This window comes from Balaenoptera acutorostrata, chromosome 16, assembly GCF_949987535.1.
Source record: "Balaenoptera acutorostrata chromosome 16, mBalAcu1.1, whole genome shotgun sequence".
Classification (NCBI taxonomy): domain Eukaryota; kingdom Metazoa; phylum Chordata; class Mammalia; order Artiodactyla; family Balaenopteridae; genus Balaenoptera; species Balaenoptera acutorostrata.
Window position 1 is genome coordinate 14082316 of NC_080079.1, and position 23609 is coordinate 14105924.

General features: G+C 37.2%; 1 protein-coding gene across 6 annotated transcripts in view; it reads left to right on the forward strand.

The window, feature by feature from the left end:
- Nucleotides 1-23609, forward strand: part of SHTN1 (shootin 1) — a 102948-nt gene that overhangs the window by 45848 nt on the left and 33491 nt on the right. For all 6 annotated transcript variants that reach the window (XM_057530762.1, XM_007173162.3, XM_007173160.3 and 3 more), the window contains 5 exons: nt 437-531; nt 10916-11062; nt 13244-13397; nt 15202-15301; nt 19749-19831. In XM_057530762.1, coding sequence (XP_057386745.1) covers nt 437-531; nt 10916-11062; nt 13244-13397; nt 15202-15301; nt 19749-19831 — 579 coding nt within the window. The remainder of the gene's footprint in view (nt 1-436; nt 532-10915; nt 11063-13243; nt 13398-15201; nt 15302-19748; nt 19832-23609) is intronic.

Below are 23609 nucleotides of genomic sequence, written 5' to 3' on the forward strand. Positions count from 1 at the left end.
ATCATGAATGTCTTTCCATTCAGTAAATATGCCTCTACAATGTAATTTTGATGGCAGAATATTTCTTGTACATAGCATACTTTACTTACTGATCCTTCAGTGTTAGACCATCTAGATTATTTCGCTGTTTTCAGCAATGATGCAGAGAGCACCCTTGCAATTAAATCTCTGTATATGTTCATGATTTATTCTTTAAGGAGAATAAATACATTCCTAAAAGTGGAATTGTTGAGTCAAAGGGTATGAATAGTTTTAGATTTTAGATTCATATTGCCAAGTTGCCCTCTAAAAAGGTCTTACCAATTTATACTCCAACCAGCAATGAATGCGGGTACTTATATGCCTGAATAAGGAATCTTTTCGTCACCATTTTTCATCCTTATTCCTGATAATCTGTGTGGTGTATTGTCCATTTTCTTTTCCTTGTCTTCTCAAGTGTCCATGCTAGCAGTAGAAGAGTATGAGGAAATGCAAGTGAACTTGGAACTGGAGAAGGACCTTCGAAAGAAAGCAGAGTCATTTGCACAAGAGGTAAATATCTTGCAGAGACTTCGTATTTTATTTTTATATTTTAAAGAACTTTGCAGATGACATATAAAAATATTTTTTGAGGTTGAATAAGCAGTTGTCACTTTGAATTAAGGATCACCTGATTTAGGGAGCTATGGAATAGTATCAAATTCATTGAACTTGGTGTCGGAAGATATGGGTTTAAATTTTGGCCGTGTCATTCAGTTAGTAGTTGTATGTTACTAGCAGTTATTAGCAGTCCCTTAGCCTCTTTGGGCTTCACTTTCACCATCTGTAAAATGGGTGATGTTACCAACCTAACCAAGTGGATTTTAAAATCAAATGGCACAATTTTTCAAAAGAATTTTGTAAACTATAAAATTCTGTGTCAGGGAAAGAAATTATATTTAGGGATACCCATCCCATAACTTGTGAGGGAAAGTCCAACTTGAGTACAGGATTTTTGTTTGTTTGTTTGTTTGTTTGTTATATTCCAGTTTTTAAGTCTTTACCTTTTCTTTTTTTAAAAAATTAATTAATTAATTAATTTATGGCTGTGTTGGGTCTTCGTTTCTGTGCGAGGGCTTTCTCTAGTTGTGGCAAACGGGGACCACTCTTCATCGCGGTGCGCGGGCCTCTCACTATCGCGGCCTCTCTTGTTGTGGAGCATAGGCTCCAGATGCGCAGGCTCAGTAATTGTGGCTCATGGGCCCAGTTGCTCCGTGGCAGAGTACAGGATTTTTGCATGTTTCCAGTAGCCTTAAGAATCTAGGTTATGTCTCAGTATACCATCTGAAATAACAATATCATGGTCTTAGTATTTCTCTTCAGCTACAATTCAGTGCTCTCATTATGTGAGTTGATTCTTCCACTTGCTGTGGAACATTGTCATGTTACACATCCATTATCTGAGCCTTTCACCAGAGTAATGACTTTTCTCTCATGTTAGAGATAAGCTTTGAGCTTCTCATGTTCTGGCCTTAACTTTGTTGCCATGTGGTTATTGGGTATTCCATGGCTCTGGGACTGGATTCCAGGGAAATGATGAGGCACCAGTTGGCTGAACTGTAACAGCTCATGATGTGGAGCTGATCTGCATGAGACTTCCATCATGTGTAAATATTTTGAATCTGTGCGTACTGTACGTTCAAGGGAAGTAGCTAAGGAAATATAAAACATTCTTAGGTGGACATATCCAAGGTGTAGAAAGAAGACAAAGCATGGGGTTACGGGAATGACATTTGAAAATCAGATTATGGTTTTGTGCAGGAGTTTTTCTGTGCTTGAATGTAGCTGTGCTAGCAATGAACTCTATAAAAGATTTAGTCTGAGAAGATCTGATTTGAAATATTATGATTCATTTTATTCAGAGAGTTTAATGAAAGGTGAGTAAGTATTGTTCTCTTATTCCCTGGAAGGAAGAAAAAAAAAATTAAAGTGTGTTAGAGCCCTTTGGCAAAAGCTGCAGCATATAAATAATGGAACTAAATAAATGGTTGAAGGGAGGGAGAGTAGAGATAATGTGAAGATGCCTCCATTGCAAAACTGAAAATGTTGGCTGATTTTGACCTGAATGCTAGGGTCTTATTTTGAGAGACATTTTCAGTTTTCCATTTCTTGTTTGTAGAACGATGTTAGAATACAAAGCAGCTCAAAGAAAAACTTGAAAGCCATGCAGTAGCAGAGAGGATAGATGGAAGAAGTAAGATTCCTTTAAGAATATGGAAATGAATGATTCAGTCTGCCATCCACTTGGTAGTGATTAGTGGAAACAATAATGCTGACATGTTAACCCAGAATGAGGAGAGAGAAGTTTGAGGAGGGAAAGTAAGAGTGGTGGCACTTACATTACTGGTAGCGTAAGTATTTGCAACAGTGCTCAATGATTTTACAATATCTAGGTTTGATCTACACAGTAGTGAGAAGAAAAGACAAAGCTAGGTTAGAACTACTATATCTTCCCTTTTCATGGTTTACAAATTCTCAGGTTTTCAACAGATAACTACGGTTAAAAGGTACACGACTTGGCTTAACCAGAGAAGTACCACTTTTGCGTTTTGTTCCTTAGTGCATTCAGCAAACGTCTAGTAAGCCAGTCATTGTGTAGATAGTGGGACTATAATGGTGAAGAAAGCAAATATGAACCTTGCCCTGTTGGAGTGTACAGTGTAGAGCTGTAGAAATCAATTTTTTTTTTCCTATTTTCGTTTTGCCAAACTCTGAATATTTGACAGTGCTTTTTTTTTTAATTTTTGAATTTTATTTAATTTATTTTTTTATACAGCAGGTTCTTATTAGTCATCAGTTTTATACACATCAGTGTATACATGTCAGTCCCAATCTCCCAATTCATCACACCACCACCCCACCCCCCCACGGCTTTCCCCCCTTGGTGTCCATACGTTTGTTCTCTACATCCGTGTCTCAACTTCTGCCCTGCAAACCGGTTCATCTGTACCATTTTTCTAGGTTCCACATATATGTGTTAATATACGATATTTGTTTTTCTCTTTCTGACTTACTTCACTCTGTATGACAGTCTCTAGATACATCCACGTCTCAACAAATGACCCAATTTCGTTCCTTTTTATGGCTGAGTAATATTCCATTGTATATATGTACCACATCTTCTTTATCCATTTGTCTGTCGATGGGCATTTAGGTTGCTTCCATGACCTGGCTATTGTAAATACTGCTGCAATGAACATTGGGGTGCATGTGTCTTTTTGAATTATGGTTTTCTCTGGGTATATGCCCAGTAGTGGGATTGCTGGATCATATGGTAATTCTATTTTTAGTTTTTTAAGGAACCTCCATACTGTTCTCCATAGTGGCTGTATCAATTTACATTCCCACCAACAGTGCAAGAGGGTTCCCTTTTCTCCACACCCTCTCCAGCATTTGTTGTTTGTAGATTTTCTGATGATGCCCATTCTAACTGGTGTGAGGTGATACCTCATTGTAGTTTTGATTTGCATTTCTCTAATAATTAGTGGTGTTGAGCAGCTTTTCATGTGCTTCTTGGCCATCTGTATGTCTTCTTTTGAGAAATGTCTGTTAGGTCTTCTGCCCATTTTTGGATTGGGTTGTTTGTTTTTAAATATTGAGCTGCATGAGCTGTTTATATATTTTGGAGATTAATCCTTTGTCCGTTGATTCGTTTGCAAATATTTTCTCCCATTGTGAGGGTTGTCTTTTTGTCTTGTTTATGGTTTCCTTTGCTGTGCAAAAGCTTTGAAGTTTCATTAGGTCCCATTTGTTTATTTTTGTTTTTATTTCCATTACTCTAGGAAGTGGATCAAAAAAGATCTTGCTGTGATTTATGTCAAAGAGTGTTCTTCCTATGTTTTCCTCTAAGAGTTTTATAGTGTCCAGTCTTACATTTAGGTCTCTAATCCATTTTGAGTTTATTTTTGTGTATGGTGTTAGGGAGTGTCCTAATTTCATTCTTTTACATGTAGCTGTCCAGTTTTCCCAGCACTACTTATTGAAGAGGCTGTCTTTTCTCCATTGTATATCCTTGCCTCTTTTGTCATAGATTAGTTGACCATAGGTGCTTTCTCTGGGCTTTCTATCTTGTTCCATTGATCTATGTTTCTGTTTTTGTGCCAGTACCATATTGTCTTGATTACTGTAGCTTTGTAGTAAAGTCTGAAGTCAGGGAGTCTGATTCCTCCAGCTCCATTTTTTTCCCTCAAGACTGCTTTGGCTATTTGGGGTCTTTTGTGTCTCCATACAAATTTTAACATTTTTTGTTCTAGTTCCGTAAAGAATGCCACTGGTAATTTGATAGGGATTGCATTGAATCTGTAGATTGCTTTGGGTAGTATAGTCATTTTCACAATATTGATTCTTCCAATCCAAGAACATGGTATATCTCTCCATCTGTTTGTATCATCTTTAATTTCTTTCATCAGTGTCTTATAGTTTTCTGCATATAGGTCTTTTGTCTCCCTAGGTAGCTTTATTCCTAGGAATTTTATTCTTTTTGTTGCAATGGTAAATGGGAGTGTTTCCTTAATTTCTCTTTCTGATTTTTCATCATTAATGTATAGGAATGCAAGAGATTTCTGTGCATTAATTTTGTATCCTGCAACTTTACCAAATCCATTGATTGGCTCTAGTAGTTTTCTGGTGGCATCTTTAGGATTCTCTATGTATAGTATCATATCATCTGCAAACAGTGACAGTTTTACTTCTTCTTTTCCAATTTGTATTCCTTTTATTTCTTTTTCTTCTCTGATTGCCGCGGCTAGGACTTCCAAAACTATGTTGAATAATAGTGGCGAGAGTGGACATCCTTGTCTTGTTCCTGATCTTAGAGGAAATGCTTTCACTTTTCCACCATTGAGAATGATGTTTGCTGTGGGTTTGTCGTATATGGCCTTTATTATGTTGAAGTGGATTCCCTCTGTGCCCACTTTCTGGAGAGTTTTTATCATAAATGGGTGTTGAATTTTGTCGAAACCTTTTTCTGCATCTATTGAGATGATCATATGGTTTTTATTCTTCAATTTGTTAATATGGTGTATCGCATTGATTGATTTGCATATATTGAAGAATCCTTGCATCCCTGGGATAAATCCCACTTGATCATGGTGTATGATCCTTTTAATGTGTTGTTGGATTCTGTTTGCTAGTATTTTGTTGAGGATTTTTGCATCTATATTCATGAGTGATATTGGTCTGTCATTTTCTTTTTTTGTAGTATCTTTGTCTGGTTTTGGTATCAGGGTGATGGTGGCCTCATAGAATGAGTTTGGGAGTGTTCCTTCCTCTGCAATTTTTTGGAAGAGTTTGAGAAGGATGGGTGTTAGTTCTTCTGTAAATGTTTGATAGAATTCACCTGTGAAGCCATCTGGTCCTGGACTTTTGTTTGTTGGAAGATTTTTAATCACAGTTTCAATTTCATTACTTGTGATTGGTCTGTTCATATTTTGTATTTCTTCCTGGTTCAGTCTTGAAAGGTTATACCTTTCGAAGAATTCGTCCATTTCTTCCAGGTTGTCCATTTTATTGGCATAGAGTTGCTTCCAGTAGTCTCTTAGGATGCTTTGTATTTCTGCGGTGTCTGTTGTAACTTCTCCTTTTTCATTTCTAATTTTATTGATTTGGGTCCTCTCCCTCTTTTTCTTGGTGAGTCTGGCTAATGGTTTATCAATTTTATTTATCTTCTCAAAGAACCAGCTTTTAGTTTTATTGATCTTTGCTATTGTTTTCTTTGTTTCTATTTCATTTATTTCTGCTCTGATCTTTATGATTTCTTTCCTTCTGCTAACTTTGAGTTTTGTTTGTTCTTCTTTCTCTAGTTCCTTTAGGTGTAAGGTTAGATTGTTTATTTGAGATTTTTCTTGTTTCTTGAGGTAGGCTTGTATAGCTATAAACTTCCCTCTTAGAACTGCTTTTGCTGCATCCCATAGGTTTTGAATCATCGTGTTTTTATTGTCATTTGTGTCTAGGTATTTTTTGATTTCCTCTTTGATTTCTTTAGTGATCTGTTGGTTATTTAGTAATGTATTGTTTAGCCTCCATGTGTTTGTGTTTTTACGTTTTTTTCCCTGTAATTCATTTCTAATCTCATAGCGTTGTGGTCAGAAAAGATGCTTGATATGATTTCAATTTTCTTAAATTTACTGAGGCTTGATTTGTGACCCAAGATGTGATCTATCCTGGAGAATGTTCCGTGCGCACTTGAGAAGAAGGTGTAATCTGCTGTTTTTGGATGGAATGTCGTATAAATATCAATTAAATCTATCTGGTCTATTGTGTCATTTAAAGCTTCTGTTTCCTTATTTTCATTTTGGATGATCTGTCCATTGGTTTAAGTGAGGTGTTAAAGTCCCACACAATTATTGTGTTACCATCGATTTCCTCTTTTATAGCTGTTAGCAGTTGCCTTGTGTATTGAGGTGCTCCTATGTTGGGTGCATATATATTTTTAATTGTTATATCTTCTTCTAGGATTGATCCCTTGATCATTATGTAGTGTCCTTCCTTGTCTCTTGTAACATTCTTTATTTTAAAGTGTACTTTATCTGATATGAGTATTGCTACTCCAGCTTTCTTTTGATTTCCATTTGCATGGAATATCTTTTTCCATCCCCTCACTTTCAGTCTGTATGTGTCCCTAGGTCTGAAGTGGGTGTCTTGTAGACAGCATATAGATGGGTCTTGTTTTTGTATCCATTCAGCAAGCCTGTGTCTTGTGGTTGGAGCATTTAATCCATTCACATTTAAGGTAATTATCAATATGTATGTTCCTATGACCATTTTCTTAATTGTTTTGGGTTTGTTTTTGTAGGTCCTTTTCTTCTCTTGTGTTTCCCACTTAGAGAAGTTCCTTTAGCATTTGTTGTAGAGCTGGTTTGGTGGTGCTGAATTCTCTTAGCTTTTGCTTGTCTGTAAAGCTTTTGATTTCTGCATTGAATCTGAATGAGATCCTTGCCGGATAGAGTAATCTTGGTTGTAGTTTCTTCCCTTTCTTCACTTTTAAGTATATCATGCCACTCCCTTCTGGCTTGTAGAGTTTCTGCTGAGAAATCAGCTGTTAACCTTATGGGAGTTCCCTTGTATGTTATTTGTGGTTTTCCCCTTGCTGCTTTCAATAATTTTTCTTTGTCTTTAATTGTTGCCAATTTGATTACTGTGTGTCTCGGCGTGCTTCTCCTTGGGTTTATCCTGTATGGGACTTGCTGCTCTTCCTGGACTTGGGTGGCTATTTCCTTTCCCATGTTAGGGAATTTTTCATCTATAATCTCTTCAGATATTTTCTCGGGTCCTTTCTCTCTCTCTTCTCCTTCTGGGACCCCTATAATGCGAATGTTGTTGCATTTAATGTTGTCCCAGAGGCCTCTTAGGCTGTCTTCATTTCTTTTCATTCTTTTTTCTTTATTCTGTTCCGCAGCAGTGAATTCCACCATTCTTTCTTCCAGGTCACTTTTCCATTCTTCTGCCTCATTTATTCTGCTGTTGATTCCTTCTAGTGTAGTTTTCATTTCAGTTATTGTATTGTTCATCTCTGTTTTTTTGTTCTTTAATTCTTCTAGGTCTTTGTTAAACATTTCTGGCATCTTCTCAATCTTTGCCTCCATTCTTATTCCGAGGTCCTGGATCATCTTCACTATCATTATTCTGAATTCTTTTTCTGGAAGGTTGCCTATCTCCACTTCATTTACTTGTTTTTCTGGGGTTTTATCTTGTTCCTTCATCTGGTACATAGCCCTCTGCCTTTTCATCTTGTCTATCTTTCTGTGAATGTGGGTTTTGTTTCACAGGCTGCAGGATTGCAGTTTTTCTTGCTTCTGCTCAGAAATCAATTTTTGAAGTTAATTTAGTTTACCTTTTTAGTTACAAAAGGAAGATATATACCTTGTAAACATACAAACAATTCTCAAATGTGTAAATTAAAAATTGAATGTTTCTTCCTTACTTCTGTTCACACTTGTCCAATTAAAAACCAAAACCAGGACTTCCCTGGTGGCACAGTGGTTAAGAATCCACCTGCCAATGCAGGGGACACAGGTTTGAGCCCTGGTCCGGGAAGATCCCACATGCTGTGAAGCAACTAAGCCCGTGCACCACAACTACTGAGCCCACGTGCCACAACTACTGAGCCCACGCGCCACAACTAATGAAGCCTGCGCGCCCAGAGCCCGTGCTCTGCAATGAGAAGCCACCGCAGTGAGAAACCCGTGCACTGCAACGAAGAGTAGCCCCCACTTGCCACAACTAGAGAAAGCCCACGGGCAGCAACCAAGACCCAATGCAGCCAACAGTAAATGAATTAAAAAAAAAAAAAAAAACCTGAAACCAAAAACATGATCCCCCACACGGAAGAAACAACTGGTTGTCTTCATAACTATGTTAAGTTTTTGTATTTCTTCAACATAATTTCAATTTTTGATGACTTTCCTGTACTTTTTGAATGTATAATTTTTACTATTTAGTGTAGTTTTTCTTTTCTCTGTTTAATGGTGTGGATACCTTTTTCAACATGTAGTCCCAGTATACTGTGAGACTATTACGTAATTAGTGTTGTTTTCAGACAACTCAGATGATGATATTTTAATGTCATTTTGGAAAAAATGAATTATATATTAATAACACAACATTTTCTTCTCATTCTTTGAAAAGATTTAGGAAAATTTCTCTGAAATTCTGATACCAATGATGTTATTTGTCTGGTAAGGAACCAACTTAATAACTCTAACCAACAAGTTCTTACCATAGCTAAAAACCAAATTCATTAGGTTTAAATACATCATAGAAAAAGCATTATTTAGTGTTTTATTTTAGTATCTTAAAGTCTAGAAAAGGTAGTCTAATGACTAATATTTTTCAAGTTACCATTGTTATTGAAAGGAATTTCTTTTCTGTATGTTCTTTTCATCTTATATTGTAATTTAGGGATTGTTACAGGGTTTTGCAAAAGAAATTCATGTTATTAGCATCCCTAAGACATATCTTTATTCTTTTCTCTCCAAAATAACAGAGTTGAGATAATTTATAATCATGTAAAGTTAAGCAAGTTTTCCTGAGTGCTACACGGAAAAGGAGATCTATCCCTTTTCCCAAGAGAGAACCAGAGCACAGAGAAGCAGTGCAGGGAGAGTAATAAAGCACCCTTGGCATTGATGGTCACTTGTGCCCTCCATTGATTGTCTTACTGCTGAGCTCCCACCTCTGTCCTGGTCAACCTCGCTGACTGCTTCCTCTCTGTTTGCTCCTGGCCTCTGAGCTGTCTTGGCGAAAGGCCTCACTTGTTGGGAAGCCAGAGAATCTCACTTACTTCAGCTGCTTTTTGCTGGCCTTTCATGTTGACTTCTGAGATATTTTCTAAGATAACCAGCAAGGGACCTCAACCAGTTAAGTTTTAATAGGGAAAAATGTATAAAAAAATAATTTTTTAAAATAATAGTAACCTGCAATAAGTCATTTCAATTAAACCATTGATCTCAAGTTTAAGATACTATGATGGAATACTGATTACTCTTCCCTAGCATGTGGATACCTCCCGTCTCACTTTTCTCCAGCCTGGCACTTGTGCACGTGCACACATTCATTCACGCTCTATCTATACCTATTCTTACAGAGAAATGAGGTGTTAGATGGAGGAAGAATGTAAATTTCACTCGAAAATGTTGTTGCTCTACTGTAAGATAGGCCTGATATCAGAATTTTTTTTTAATTAATTAATTTATTTTTGGCTGTGTTGGGTCTTTGTTTTTGTGTGAGGGCTTCCTCTAGTTGCGGCGAACGGGGGCCACTCTTCATCGCGGTGCGCGGGCCTCTCACTGTCGCGGCCTCTCTTGTTGTGGAGCACAGGCTCCAGACATGCAGGCTCAGCAGTTGTGGCTCACGGGCCTAGTTGCTCCGCGGCATGTGGGGTCTTCCCAGACCAGGGCTCGAACCTGTGTCCCCCGCATTGGCAGGCAGATTCTCAACCACTGCGCCACCAGGGAAGCCCCCTGATATCAGAATTTGAAAAACATTTCATGCTTGGAATCACCCATTGGCTGACTTGTGTAGGGTATTAAGGAAAAGAAATAATGGGTGAATAGAAAATAATGTTGCCTTCAATCATGTAAAGTTGTGAAGATTAAGTTAATAACATATGTAAATTGTTTTATAAAATGCTCAGTAAATATTAATATACCTTTTTCCTTCCCTTCTTTACCCTCTTACTGTTAACTACTTTCGTCACTGGGGAAAAACTAATTTAAGACAGAATCTTAGGTCTAGCAGATAGCAGAGGACAGAGATTAGCCAGACGGTTAAGAGCTTGGGCTTGTAAATCAGACAGATCTGGGTTTAAATCCTGATTTTGCTACTCACTTGTGTCTTTGAGGAAGCTGCTTAACCCCTCGGAGCCTCAGTTACCTTATTAGTAAAAGTGGGGTAATAATAGTGTCTACTTGACAGTGGTGTTCTGAGGATTAGATGATAAAGTGTATGTAAGATGATTGCCACCATATCTATCCCATAGTGTTTAGTACATTTTAGCTTTTCATAGCAGATACATTCGACTCATAGGATTGATGTAAGGATTAAAATAATGTGTATAAAATATTTAGTAGAGTACTTGGCATAAGTTCTTGATAAATACTAGCTGCTACTGTTAGTATTAATGTACTTTAAAGCAATAATAAAATATTAAAAACTGCAGTATAGGACTAAACTATTGTATATATACTATGCTGGGGCAAGGGTAAAGGTTCTAAAGATTATATAAAAGTTATGAATGAAATCATAGCAATCATTACTTCTAAAATCATTATACTATAATTCAGAAATTGCCTTTAACTTTTTAATAAAAACTCCATATACTTTTCCTTTTGCTCCAGTTTTAGTTGAGGAGATGTGTGAGAATGATTGGTATATATATTTTTATAATTAACTTTTGCAGATGTTTATTGAACAAAACAAGCTAAAGAGACAAAGCCACCTTCTGCTACAGAACTCTGCTCCTGACCAGCAGCTTTTGAAAGCTTTAGATGAAAATGCAAAACTCATACAGCTCCTTGAAGGAGAGAGAATTGAGCATCAACAAAAGGTACCAGATTTTCTCCTGGAGTTTTAATACACACACATACTTAGATTGAGAGGAGTCAGTCCAGTAGCTCATAGTTCCATGTTTTGCCTAAGTGACTAAGTCTTTCCAGTCTTTTCACCTTTTAGAAAAAATAACTACCAAATGAATTTAATTTATAGTGCCTAACTAAAATTTATGCACTGTTGTAGGCTTTATAATGATCTTTAAACTGTCCAAAGGGTCAGAAGAAGTGAGGGAAAGAGATAAAACTCAAAAAGAGCTTGGATAATGCAGTTTGGAAATGCGCATTTCCAAGTTGAGTTGATTGTGTTTTGGGAGACTGCATATACTAGGAGAATGTATTGTGTAGTGGTCTCAAAGAGCTTGTTGGAGGGCATAGGTTTTTTTTTTTTTTGAGACCTTCCCTGGGCATAGGTTTTATTCAAAGAGGGAGGAAAAGTCCATGTTAGTAGTAATTATTTGCTTAGAGAAAATTTCTGATTTTGTAAACTTGAACAAATCTATATGTTTAAAGACTTCCTAAGTGGTTATTTCAGTTTGTATGAGCAGAGCTATTCCAGCTGACACAGCCTACCTGTGTGTGCTAGGCAGAAAGGATAGTCACCATGGTGGGTGAGAAAGAGAGGCAGAGAGGAGGAGAGGCGAAGAGGTGGAACAAAGCCTTTCAAATTAAAGAAACCACTTGAGAAAAATTACATCAGTGTTTATACTACTTACAGTGTACCTAGTTTGTGAAGGAAAGGCTGTTAGCTGCCATTTGTTATCACCTGTCGAAGTCTCTTTAAGCAACAATATTGACATTTAATCCTTGGAAGTTCCTGGAGTTTTTACCAAGTTGGTTGTGAGGTAGAGTTAATTTTTTTTTTCTTCCATAAGAAATGTTGGCGTATACATAGAGAACCTCTAGATGAATATGTGGTAACTGTGCTTGCCCCTGGGAAAGAGGCCTGGGGAATAGGATGGGAGGGAAATAATTTTTTTTGTCCCCATATGCAGGTATTACCTTTTCAAATGAAGAGAGTGAAAGACGGTTTATTTTTATTTAGCTTATGCTAGAAATTTTGGTTCTGAAAAGTTCTACTACTGTAGTTAACTCATTTAGTAAATAATGCTTGCAAGAACCTAGTAAATTGTATTGAGGATGGGACTAAATTGTTGTGTATGTACCTTGTTGGGGTACGGGGAAAGGTACTGAAGATTAGGTAAAAGTTATAAATGAACTTATAGCAGGCAGTACTTCTAAACTTATTATACTATACTATACAATTATTCTGGATAATCTTTCATGTATGTGGTTGAAAATATTTCTTACCTGTCTATAAGTTCCCTTGCAGATTTAGCAATCTTTAAAACACAACTGTGTTGTTTTTATGATTGTAATAAAACACATTTTTTAAATATAGAAAAAGCTAAAGCAGAAAATGAAGATTCGTTAAAAATCCCATATTTTGGTGCATATCCAAACTTTATGTAAATGTGTAGTTTTATGAATATAGCTTAAATGGAATCATGCCAAGCATATGGTTCTATAACCTGATTTTTTTCATTTGGTAATGTATATTTCCACGTCAGTGTATAGTGAGGTTATGTGATTTTTAAATGGTTGCATAGTATTTCATTTAATGAACATAACTATAATTTATTAAATCAGTAATGTTGGCGGACATTTAGGTTATTTCCAAGTTTTCCCTGTTATAAAGAACATTCTAGTTAATGTATTTGAACACTTGTCTTACTATTTCACAAATTCTAAAAGTAGTATTACTGAATCAAGGGCCTTTTCTTCCTTATTTTTTTTTTTTTAAGGTTTTTGGTATTTGTTACCAAATTGTCCCACCAAATTTTTAATATTACCTGAGTTTTTCTTTTGAAAATGGGCACAAAAGTGTTAATCTGTTTTAAATGAATTTTTTACTTAAATTAAATGAATATTTTACTTTTTCTACTCACATTTAAAAATTAAATTATCTGGGATATAGTCTTCAATAAATTTATATTGAATCACATTGCTGATAGTGATCTTAAGTATTATCTGTATCCCAGGATTTGTGTGGTTTTTAAGATGAATTGTAATCTCTTTGCTATGAAGTGCAAAGTAAAAGGGAAACATTTATTTTTCCCCTTATTTTCCTTGACAAAGGAAAAACTGTCACCACATAAAAGTCTGTTTATAACTTATAGGTCAAAAAATTAGAAGAGCAGCTACAAAATGAAACTCTCCGCAAAGAGATGCACAACCTCAAACAGCAACTGGAGCTTCTAGAAGAAGATAAAAAAGAATTGGAATTGAAATATCAGAATTCTGAGGAGAAAGCTAGAAATTTAAAGCATTCCGGTAAAAGCACTGAGTAGCCTTTTATGTCTTATTATTACTATGTGAATCTCTCATGACCAGTACATTTACTGAATGCTATAGAAAAATACCAAGATTTGTTTTAAATTTCTTCATTTCTGACTATTGTAATTCATTAGAACAGTCGCTGTAATCAAATGATTCACAAATATTTAGACTTCTGTTTTGGACTCACAGCCTTTATGAGCATCACATACAGAATTAAGAGACGGAGATATCATTAATGTGGGAAGACCAAAACTTGAGCATTTCTCAGGGCTTCAGAGATGAGTGTTCGTTAAATACTTATTTTATTCATTATAGGGTGCATTTTAAAAAAGAATTAGACTTTTTAAGTTTATACTACCTTCATCTTTGATGTCTAATTATGCACATGAAATAATACTTTCAGTATCACACCTAACAATAAACTGGGCAACAATATATATATTAAATGGAAAAACTTTTAAAACACCGGGAGATACTTAAACGATTTATTCATTCAGTTCTAGAAGGCTTAACAAGAATGTGTGAGTTGGATTACTACACAGGGATAAGTAATAAGTTTCTGTTGGACAGTAGGTAATTTAAGGGGGCAGGTTGTTCCCTTTATAACAGCTTCAATATTCACTTCAGATATTTTTGGTTAATTTTATACTAGAATTTTGAAATCTGTACAGAAAAATCAAGTAGGCTTTTTTCCTTTAAAAAATATTCAATGCTTTCTAATCCACAGTGAAAGTGAATTACAATTTATTTTTTTAAATTGATCTAAAATTAAGGAGTAGTCCATTCTTTTTAGTTATTGTCTGCTGTGTGTGTACCCAGCCATACCCAGTACCCTAGGGTGCTATAAAAAATGTAGAAGAAAAGAAACCATGCCTTTTGTCCATGAGGATCTCAAACTCCCTTTAGAGAAACAGACACATGCATATGAAATAGCTAGAGGATTCTTGGTGTCAGGGAGCCTGGCCCCCACTGCTTATTTAAGTGTTGACGGTAAAAACAAATGCACAAATCATTAAGGTAGTCAGTCGTGGAAAGTAGAATGGCTGCGTAGAGGGAGAGCTGTTCCTGAGTGCAGTACCTTTAGCCTATCAGAACCCAATTAGAGGCATTCACATCTGTGGTATAAATTCAGATTGAGTTTCTTGAAGTCAGGAACTGTGTCATGAACAGCACTGAGCATAGGCTCTTTCACATTGTTGGAGCTTAGTAAGTACTTGTTTCATTAATGGCTTGAATGAATTGAATGAATAAGTTATATTTCCAGAATGCTCTTCAAAAGAGCAAAAAGTTTCTGAGTTAGACACTTGAGAGTCTGAGTCTGGTTAAAATCAAGAACTCTAGGATTTGCAGTTTTTGAAGGAGATTAAGTGGAGGAGGAAAGTATGCTGTTAAAATTCATTACTAAATGTCATCTTTAAAATTAATTCTTGGTCTGTATACTTTAAAAGTCAAGTATTAACAATTTCTTAGTGTTTGAGTAGTAAATTCTATTGTTAACAAATATTTCTTCAGCCTACTCTCAATCCTTACTTCCCACCCATCCAGCCATTGTCTTGATTTTTTTTTCTTTTCCATAGTTTGTGTATATAGCAAAAAGATGGTAATTTTTTTTGTAACCTATATAAGGCCTCTCTTACTGATGATAAGTTTAAAGGGTTCTGCAGTTTCATACTGAAATTTCTAACTTTGCCTTAATAAAAGAACTTGATTTTGAGAGTGGTTGTTTTTTCCTTTACACGTATATAAGGTGTTAAGTTGCTTATTTCAGCTCTTTTCTGAATGCTTGCTCTCTGTGCAGTTGATGAACTCCAGAAACGGGTGAACCAGTCTGAGAATTCGGTACCTCCCCCACCTCCTCCTCCACCACCGCTTCCTCCTCCCCCTCCAAATCCTATCCGGTAAGCACGTCCAGGAAGACTGCTCTGCATCAAATGTTAGTCCTTGTCAGAGAAACTGAAGTTTATGCTTTTGGTATCCTTTTTAAGCAATATGGGCTTAGATGCATCATTTTGAGGGGCGTGGTGGTAAAAAGTACGAAAGATATCAGCAGGTGTTTCAGAGAATTTTCTGAAGGCCAGTGTATCATTCCTTTCTTGTAACATATAAAGACATCTTGTGGCCTACAGTGTTCTTCTGTTGTAGATGTTTATATTTCATGTGGATGTTCCAATCCAAGGAGCTAGACATGTAAAAAAATTTTTTTGATACTTCAGTTTTAAAACTTCAGTCCGTATCATTAGGATTTCCTTTAACTGGAAGATCAAGGAATTCTCAGCTTCTCCAGAATGTTTTCATGTTTTTCTGTCACTAACTTGAATTTGAAAAGCTATGCTTTGTTCAGTTATTTAAAAAATAAAAGTACTGAACTAACAAAAACCCAACAGACCTACTTTAAGCCACTGAAGTAGATAAGGCAAAATAATTTTTACACGTGATCAATCCAAGAGTCAATTGAAAGAATTTCAGGTATTTAAAGTTCTGTCTCTCCTGGGTAGCTAAATCTGTAGGAGATATTCTGAATTTGACATTTAAAATAGGAAATTCATCACTTTGATCTTTTTCTAAGGTCTAGAATTTTGAGCTTGATAAGAAAGGTCTCTTCTGTCTGTGAGGAGGGAGAACTATTAAAAAACGATTATAATCTTGCTGTTGGCCTTTAATTTTTAGTCTCTGAAACCTTGAGAGCCCTTAGAATTAAAAGTAAAGTATAACCTAAATAGAATATTTTCTCAAAAAGCATCCTACAATCACACTGAGAAATGAAAGTAGGACTCAGCAGACTGTATATCTAAAGCATGAACTCTTATAAGGCCCGTTAAAGAAAATTTTCATTGAATAACATGAATGATTTTTATTTTAAGATGAATTTAAGTAGTATAAGATATAATTTCTCAGTAGAAAGAGATTTTTATTTTTTGGTAAGGAGTACTTTCTTGTCAAAAAAATATATTTGCATTTGTATTGAGTTTCAATGGACTTTCAATCCACTAATCAAGGTTTTCCAACTTTGTTCCTGAGCTGTTTGTTTTACCCTGATGTAGATCATGGATAGAAGTGGTAGTGGAAGAAAAAGACTAGAGCCTGTGGCTTCTTTAAGTGGCTTTATTGCTTTCCCCTCCTCTTCCTGCTCATTTGACTTAGAGGACAGATGGGAGAGAGTTAAGAGAGGAAAAAGGCATATCTTGGTCATTTTGTAGTAATGGAGTGAAAGGACAGGTCCTGGCCAGGTGTGACTCATGGGGAAAGGGTAGGGTATATTAGTGTATTAGTCAGCGTTCTCCAGAGAGACAGAACCAATAGAATGTGTGTGTGTGTGTGTGTGTGGACGTGTGTGTGTGTGTGTACATGTGTACATACACATCATATACATAAAAAGAGAATGTATTCTCAAGAATTGGTTCACATGACTATGGGGGCTGACAAGTCCCAGGATCTGCAGGGTGAGTCCGCAAGCTGGAGACCAAGGAGAGCCTGTGGCATTGTTTCAGTCTGAAGGTCAACAGGCCAGGAAGAGGCAGTGTTTCAGTTTGAGTCAAAAGCAGGACAGAGCAGATGTCCTAGTTTCAAGGCAGTCAGGCAGGAGGAATTTTCTCTTACTTAGGGGAGGGTCACCTTTTGTTATATTCAGGCCTTCAACTGATTGAGTGAGGCCCATCGCACATTAGGGAGGACAGTCACTCAGGCTACCAGTTTAAATGTTAATCTCATCCAGAACCCTCACAGAAATACCCAGAATAATGTTTGACCATTTATCTGAGTACCCCATGACCCAGTCAAGTTGACTCATAAATTAACCATCACAGTGGGTGTGAAGAACACTTGAAGAATTTCAAGGTGAATATTTTCCACCTGGGGCAGTTTTAGCCAGAGGTTTGGATGATTGGTCCCAGATGTCTTGTCCTGGTCTTTTCATCTGTCCTGTGAAACTCACACTATCTATTGATATTTTCTCTTTAGTCTAAGCAACATCTTGACAGTTCTTTTTAATATTACAGATGATTTTCCTGTGGACACCATATCAGTCTTCAACTTATACTTCAGAACATTTAAAGCTAGCACTTTCTCTTATCTACTTTGGTGGTTTGCAGTGTTGGACATATGTTCTTAGTTCATTTATGTAAATACATACAACTGTTCTGAGCAGTACAAATAACTTCTTGCTTTGTAATCTTTATGTACAATAATACACATTCTCAAAACTTCCCCTCAGAACCAGAGATGGGGTCATTACAGAATGAGGAGAGGCCTCTGATTAGTGAGAGCCCTCCTCAAACCCCACCCTTCTATGGAATGTTAACAAGTAGACATTGAATATTCCTGTCTTCAGTTGACAGAATGGAAAAAATAAAGTTTGCATCATTTAATTCCCTCACCTTATGGATTAAAATGTACTTGTTTTGAAGTTCTGTGCAAATTAGAAGTTTTATAAAAATAATTTAATTACATTTTGGGCCACTGTGAGCCCAAAGAAGACTAACTAGATGAAGTTAAAAGCTCAGTGACTGATTGTTTCCCAGTTGGTAAGTCCTGGAAACTTCACAGGGTAGAGTAGGATGTAGCACTTTCTTTTTGCTGTGCTTTGTGGGAGATTGTTCAGTGTGTGTGAGAATTTTAAGAAAAGGCAATTAGGGAGGGGATTAATAATATAACCAAAGATAGAAGTAAGAAGTAAAAAAAAAAAAAAATCTAAAAATGATAGTGGTTAAGGAACATCAAGTTGTTCTGTCCTCAGAGCAAATAGTACTGTGTATCCAGTTGCCCCTTTTTCTGGAGGCAGCATTATGCCTCTCTTCCCAATTTGTCTTCCTCAGGACTGTATTTTGTCAAATCCAGTTTACCACACTGAGGACATTTATAATGTAGTTGAAAGAATTTCAGAGTACTTGATTCATTTTTTTTAAGTTGTTTTTTTTTTTTTTTGGTGGGGGTGATAATATATATGTAGAAGTGTACACAAACTTACGTACAGTTTAAAATAATATAAAATGAGTATCCACGTAATCACCATCAAAATCAAGAAATAGAACAATGCTAGTACCCTCAAGTCCTATCCTTTTATCCTTTTCTTAAAGAAAAGGGTTTTTTTTTGCCTATATACCTATCCCTAAACTACTGTAAATACATATACGGTCTGTTTATAACTTTATATAATTGGAATTGTAGTGTATTCCTTTGTGTCTTTTTCTTTTCACTTTATATTGTTTTGTAAGATTCATCCATATTATTTTATGTAGCCAGAGTTCATTCATATTCATTGATACATAACCCACTTTATGAATGTCCCAAAATGTGTTTATCCATTGTAATACTGATAGACATTTGAGTCATTCCCAGTTCAGGGAAGTTATGGATATTCTACATGAACATTCCTGTACATGCTTCCTGGTGCACAAGTGCTTGTATTTCTGTAAGATATATGGAAGTTGAATCACTGGCTCATAGGATATGTCTATCTTCATGCTGAACAGTTTTCTAAAGTGGTATTATCAATTTATACATCTTCAGTTTGAGAATTCCTGTTACTCCACAAACCTACCAACACTTGATATTATCAGACTTAAAATTTCTTGCCTATTTGATGAGTGTTTAGTAAAACCTCAGTGTGGCTTTTATTTGTGTTTGCCTAATAACTAAAGAAGTCAAGCACCTGTTTGTATGTGTGTTGGAAATTTGGACATCCTTTTTTATGGGGTTTCTTGGTTTTGTCCTTTTTTCTGTTGGGTGTGTGCTTTTTCTCATTGATTTGTAGAGTTTCTTTTTATTCTTTATGATGTCTTTTAATATATGGAGGTTTTAAATTTTCATGTCAAATTTATCATGATTTGGATTTTACACAGATTTTTAAAACATGGACCAGAGAGACAGTGGTCTGAATATATATTATCCCTGAAGTATCTGGTCTATGTTGTGCAGATTCAGATGTTTTTATGCCCATATTTCACAAATAGATATTTACCAAAACATCCCCTAATTCTTTTGTCCTTCCCTCTCCCTCAAATGTATTACATAGGTAGCTGTTTCTGAATTCTAAATATGGATATTGAAAGGTTTTCTGTGTCTATTTTACTTTGCAGATGTCTCTGCATAAAATTAGTAATAATGTTAGCAGCCCCCTTCTTCCAGTAACTAGTTTGGTTTTTACACAGTAAAGGGATGAGACATCCTTCTCTTTCTTAAAAATTTAACAGTTTATTAAAGTGGAAAGTAGGCTACTTAAATTCTAGTTATATATTCATGCACTTAGAGAAAAGTTGGATTTTTACTGATTATTTAGAATCTATACATTTTATTTCTTGGATCATAAGGCATCCACTAATCCTGTCGATCTTTTTCTTTCTCCTAAAGATCCCTCATGTCCATGATCCGGAAGCGATCCCACCCCAGTGGCAGTGGTGCTAAGAAAGAAAAAGCAGCTCAACCAGAAACAGGTAATTCTCACCCCACCCCTTTGGCTAACTTTTTGTTGATGGTGTACAATTTTTCAACAGTAGACATACTTGTTAGCTCTTTGACTATGAACAGATTGTTGGGGAGAAAGGTGAACTTAACAGCTATAAGAATGAACCAAAGAACAGTCATTGTCTTCATGTAGCTTACTGTCTAGAGCAGGTAAACATTCACACATATCATGTGAGGGATGCTGGGAAATGTGTTTTCATTAAGGGGTGAGGTACTTTGGGGTGTAAAAGAAAGAGAGGGAGTAATTCCAAATGAGGATTTGGGGAAAGGTTTTTAAGAAAAAAAAAAATATATATATATATATAGGCTATATTTTCTGTGCTGTACAATCACCACTCCTTATGTTTATTTTTTAAAATTAGTTAATTAATTAATTTTTGGCTGTGTTGGGTCTTCGTTGCTGTGCATGGGCTTTCTCTAGTTGCGGCGAGCGGGGGCTACTCTTCGTTGTGCTACGCAAGCTTCTCATCGCAATGACTTCTGTTGCAAAGCACGGTCTCTAGGTGCACGGTCTTCAGTAGTTGTGGCACGTGGGCTCAGTAGTTGCAGCACGTGGGCTCAGTAATTGCGGCTCCTGGGCTCTAGAGCACAGGCTCAGCAGTTGTGGCGCATGGGCTTAGTTGCTCCTCGGCATATGGGATCTTCCCGGACGAGGGATCGAACCCGTGAACCCTGCACTGGCAGGCAGGCTCTTAACCACCGCGCCACCAGGGAAGTCCTGGGGAAAGGCTTTTTAGAGTTGATAGCAATGAACTGAGACTTTGTCAAGCACTTTCTTTGTTCTCTCCAGTGCTTTGTACTGGAGATACAAGACATAAAGTCCCATTTGAGTGGGGCAGACAGGAAGTAAACACGTAATTACCAGGGCAATATATAATTATTTAAGTACATTTTTTCGATCAGTACTGTGGAGGAGTGATTATCAGTACTGATCTAAGAGATGATGGAGATGGAATACTGGTGTCAGCACGTGATGTGTAAGCTGAGTAGTTGTGGATTTAGAAGGTCAGGGTATATATGGTAAAATAGATCACATGGAGGGGCAACAATTCAGAGGTCCAGAGTGGGGAAGGAGCTTAGCATATTAGGAAACTGAAAGAAAGTTGATATTACTAGAACATGGGGTGCAAGAGAGGAAGTCTACTAGGTAGGCAGGAGCCAGATTCTAGAGGCGGTGGTCAAGATTTTGATATTTATCCTAAGGGCAGTAGATGTTTAAGTAGGAGTGTAACATTATGAGATTTGTCCTTTGTAAAAAATTACACTGGCTGCAGTGAGAGAACAGAGAACAGACTGTACAGGAATGAGAGTGGATGAGGGAAGACTGTTGCACTCATTCAGGTGAATGTTGATGGGGCTGAGATGCGGGTGGTAGCAGTAGAGAGAGAAAGAAATGGATAAATTCAGGAGCCGTTTAGGGAGGTAAAATTCATAGGACCCTGTGATTCTTTGGAGAGGGAGAAGCTGAGGATAATAGGAAGAGATGGGGATGGAGAGAGAGGAGGTTTCCTGCTGAGCAGAGGCCCCGGGTGGGTAGGTGCAGAGTCAGTGCACAGAGCTGTGGGCAGTTTGATGTGGGCCCACACTGAGAGCAGAAGCTTGAAATGCTGGCCCCAGATCTTGGGCCTTTATGCCTGAGGACCGTAGAACCCAAATTAAACTCAGCAATGTTTGTTCAACCTGTTTTACTTCTGGAGCATGGTAGGTTAGCCTGGTTCAAGCCCAGATGGGTGCAAACTTCTTGGCCCCCTTTTCCTGCCTCTGGGTCTCCTTGCCCCGCCCCAGCCATTTTCATACCTCTGCAGTGCCGTGTTCTCAGACACCAGGTCTCATTATGTTGTCCTACATCTTATCCCATTTCTGTGCTTCTCCCTGCCTCAGAATAGAATCTCATACCCTGTCTGCTTAGAGATGGTTCTCTGCCTTTACTCTAGCCTCATTTCTCATTACATCTGTCTCACCTTATGGCTGGCCCCTTACATCTAAGCCTCCTGTGCATTTGTTCCTGTCTTTCCTCATTCCAGAATTGCCCTCCTGCCCTTCCTCTAGCAAGGTACTGTTCTAATTCCATGTCTCCCATTCAGGTTTCAGCATATTGTCTGGTGTGTTCCCAGGCTCTTCCTCCTCTTCCTTTATTTATGAGTATTAATAATCCAGAATGAATGGCTCATTACTGTGTGTTGCTATAGCAGTTTACTTCAAATTTTGTTACTGTGAGGATTTAATGTCCCACCCCCCAGCCTCTGCTCTGGTGTTGGGGTTATTTCCACCTCTCTCCCCCTCTCCCCCGAACAGATTGCAGGCTCTGTGAGGGTTTACTTCTCTCTGCAGCCTCCCACAGCTTTCACGCATATTGAACGAATCAAAGTTTAGACTTGGTCTTTTCTTCTTAGCAAGAACCTTGCAGCACCATTACACACGAAAGCTGTTTGATTTTATCATCTGTATGAACTGACTTTCTGCCCCTGCCTCCTACAGCCCCTTGTAATGCAGCTAAAAGGCAAATTCTGCTTTGCCAAGGCATTGCAGGGTTTAGAAGTCCTGCCTTTGGTGATTTGCACGGCAGCCCTGCTCTTGGGTGACTGGCTGTAAGCCTTCCCTGACACTGTAATTAAGATTAAAATTTTGTTTGTTTCGATCTTGTTTTGGGAAAATTGGTTAAGTCTTAGAGGGTCAGGAAGGCAGTCAGAATAAAATAAATTCCCCTTCTCAGTAAATTACATGATTAGCTTATCAACCTCAACAGCACCCTTAAATTTAAAAAGATGTGTTCTAGAACTTCTTAACTCCCAGTATTAGAAACCATGCAGTTTTCCTTAGGAAAATGATATTTCATTTACAATTCATGAAATGTGGCAGCATTTTCCCCCTCATCCTTGAGCTACTGAATTGTTACTTTGGGAATCTAAGTAGTTACAGACACAGAAGTTGCTCAGGAGATTTTTAAACTGGGGCCACCCTAAAATCATACTGCCGTAAATGATAGGTACCATAGCCATACTTTGCTCTGTCTGGCAAGGTAGTTTATAGTGTTTTGTTAATCATTCACACTAAAAAATAGTTGTCGAATGGATCAACAGTGATTAAAAGCATGATGAATGAATGTAGAGCATCGATATTGGGGTCTTCTGAGACACTTTGGAGTTTGCATTTATAACATAGGAACCAGTCCCACTATCACAGTGTTTTCTTATATTAGCATCGTATGATGGCTTTTGCTATACAGTTGATATGTTTTTCAGAGCTTATGAATGGAGAAACTTTTATTGCTGGGTTATGACTCTTAAAAAGCTTGATTGGGGGCTTCCCTGGTGGCTCAGTGGTTGAGAATCTGCCTGCCAATGCAGGGGACATGGGTTCGAGCCCTGGTCTGGGAAGATCCCAAATGCCGCGGAGCAACTAGGCCCGTGAGCCACGACTACTGAGCCTGCGCGTCTGGAGCCTGTGCTCCGCAACAAGAAAGGCCGCGACAGTGAGAGGCCCGCGCACCGCGATGAAGAGTGGCCCCCACTTGCCGCAACTAGAGAAAGCCCTCGCATAGAAACGAAGACGCAACACAGCCATAACTAACTAACTAAATAAATAAAATTTTAAAAAAAAGAAAGAAGAAAAAAAAAAAAGCTTGATTGTAGGGAAGGTCTTTGAAATATTTTAGAAGTAGTTTTAAGATCTAAACACAAGAAATCATTACATACTTTGCAGTTAATAACCCTAATTTTGATAAGAATGCATTTATTGGACAAGTTC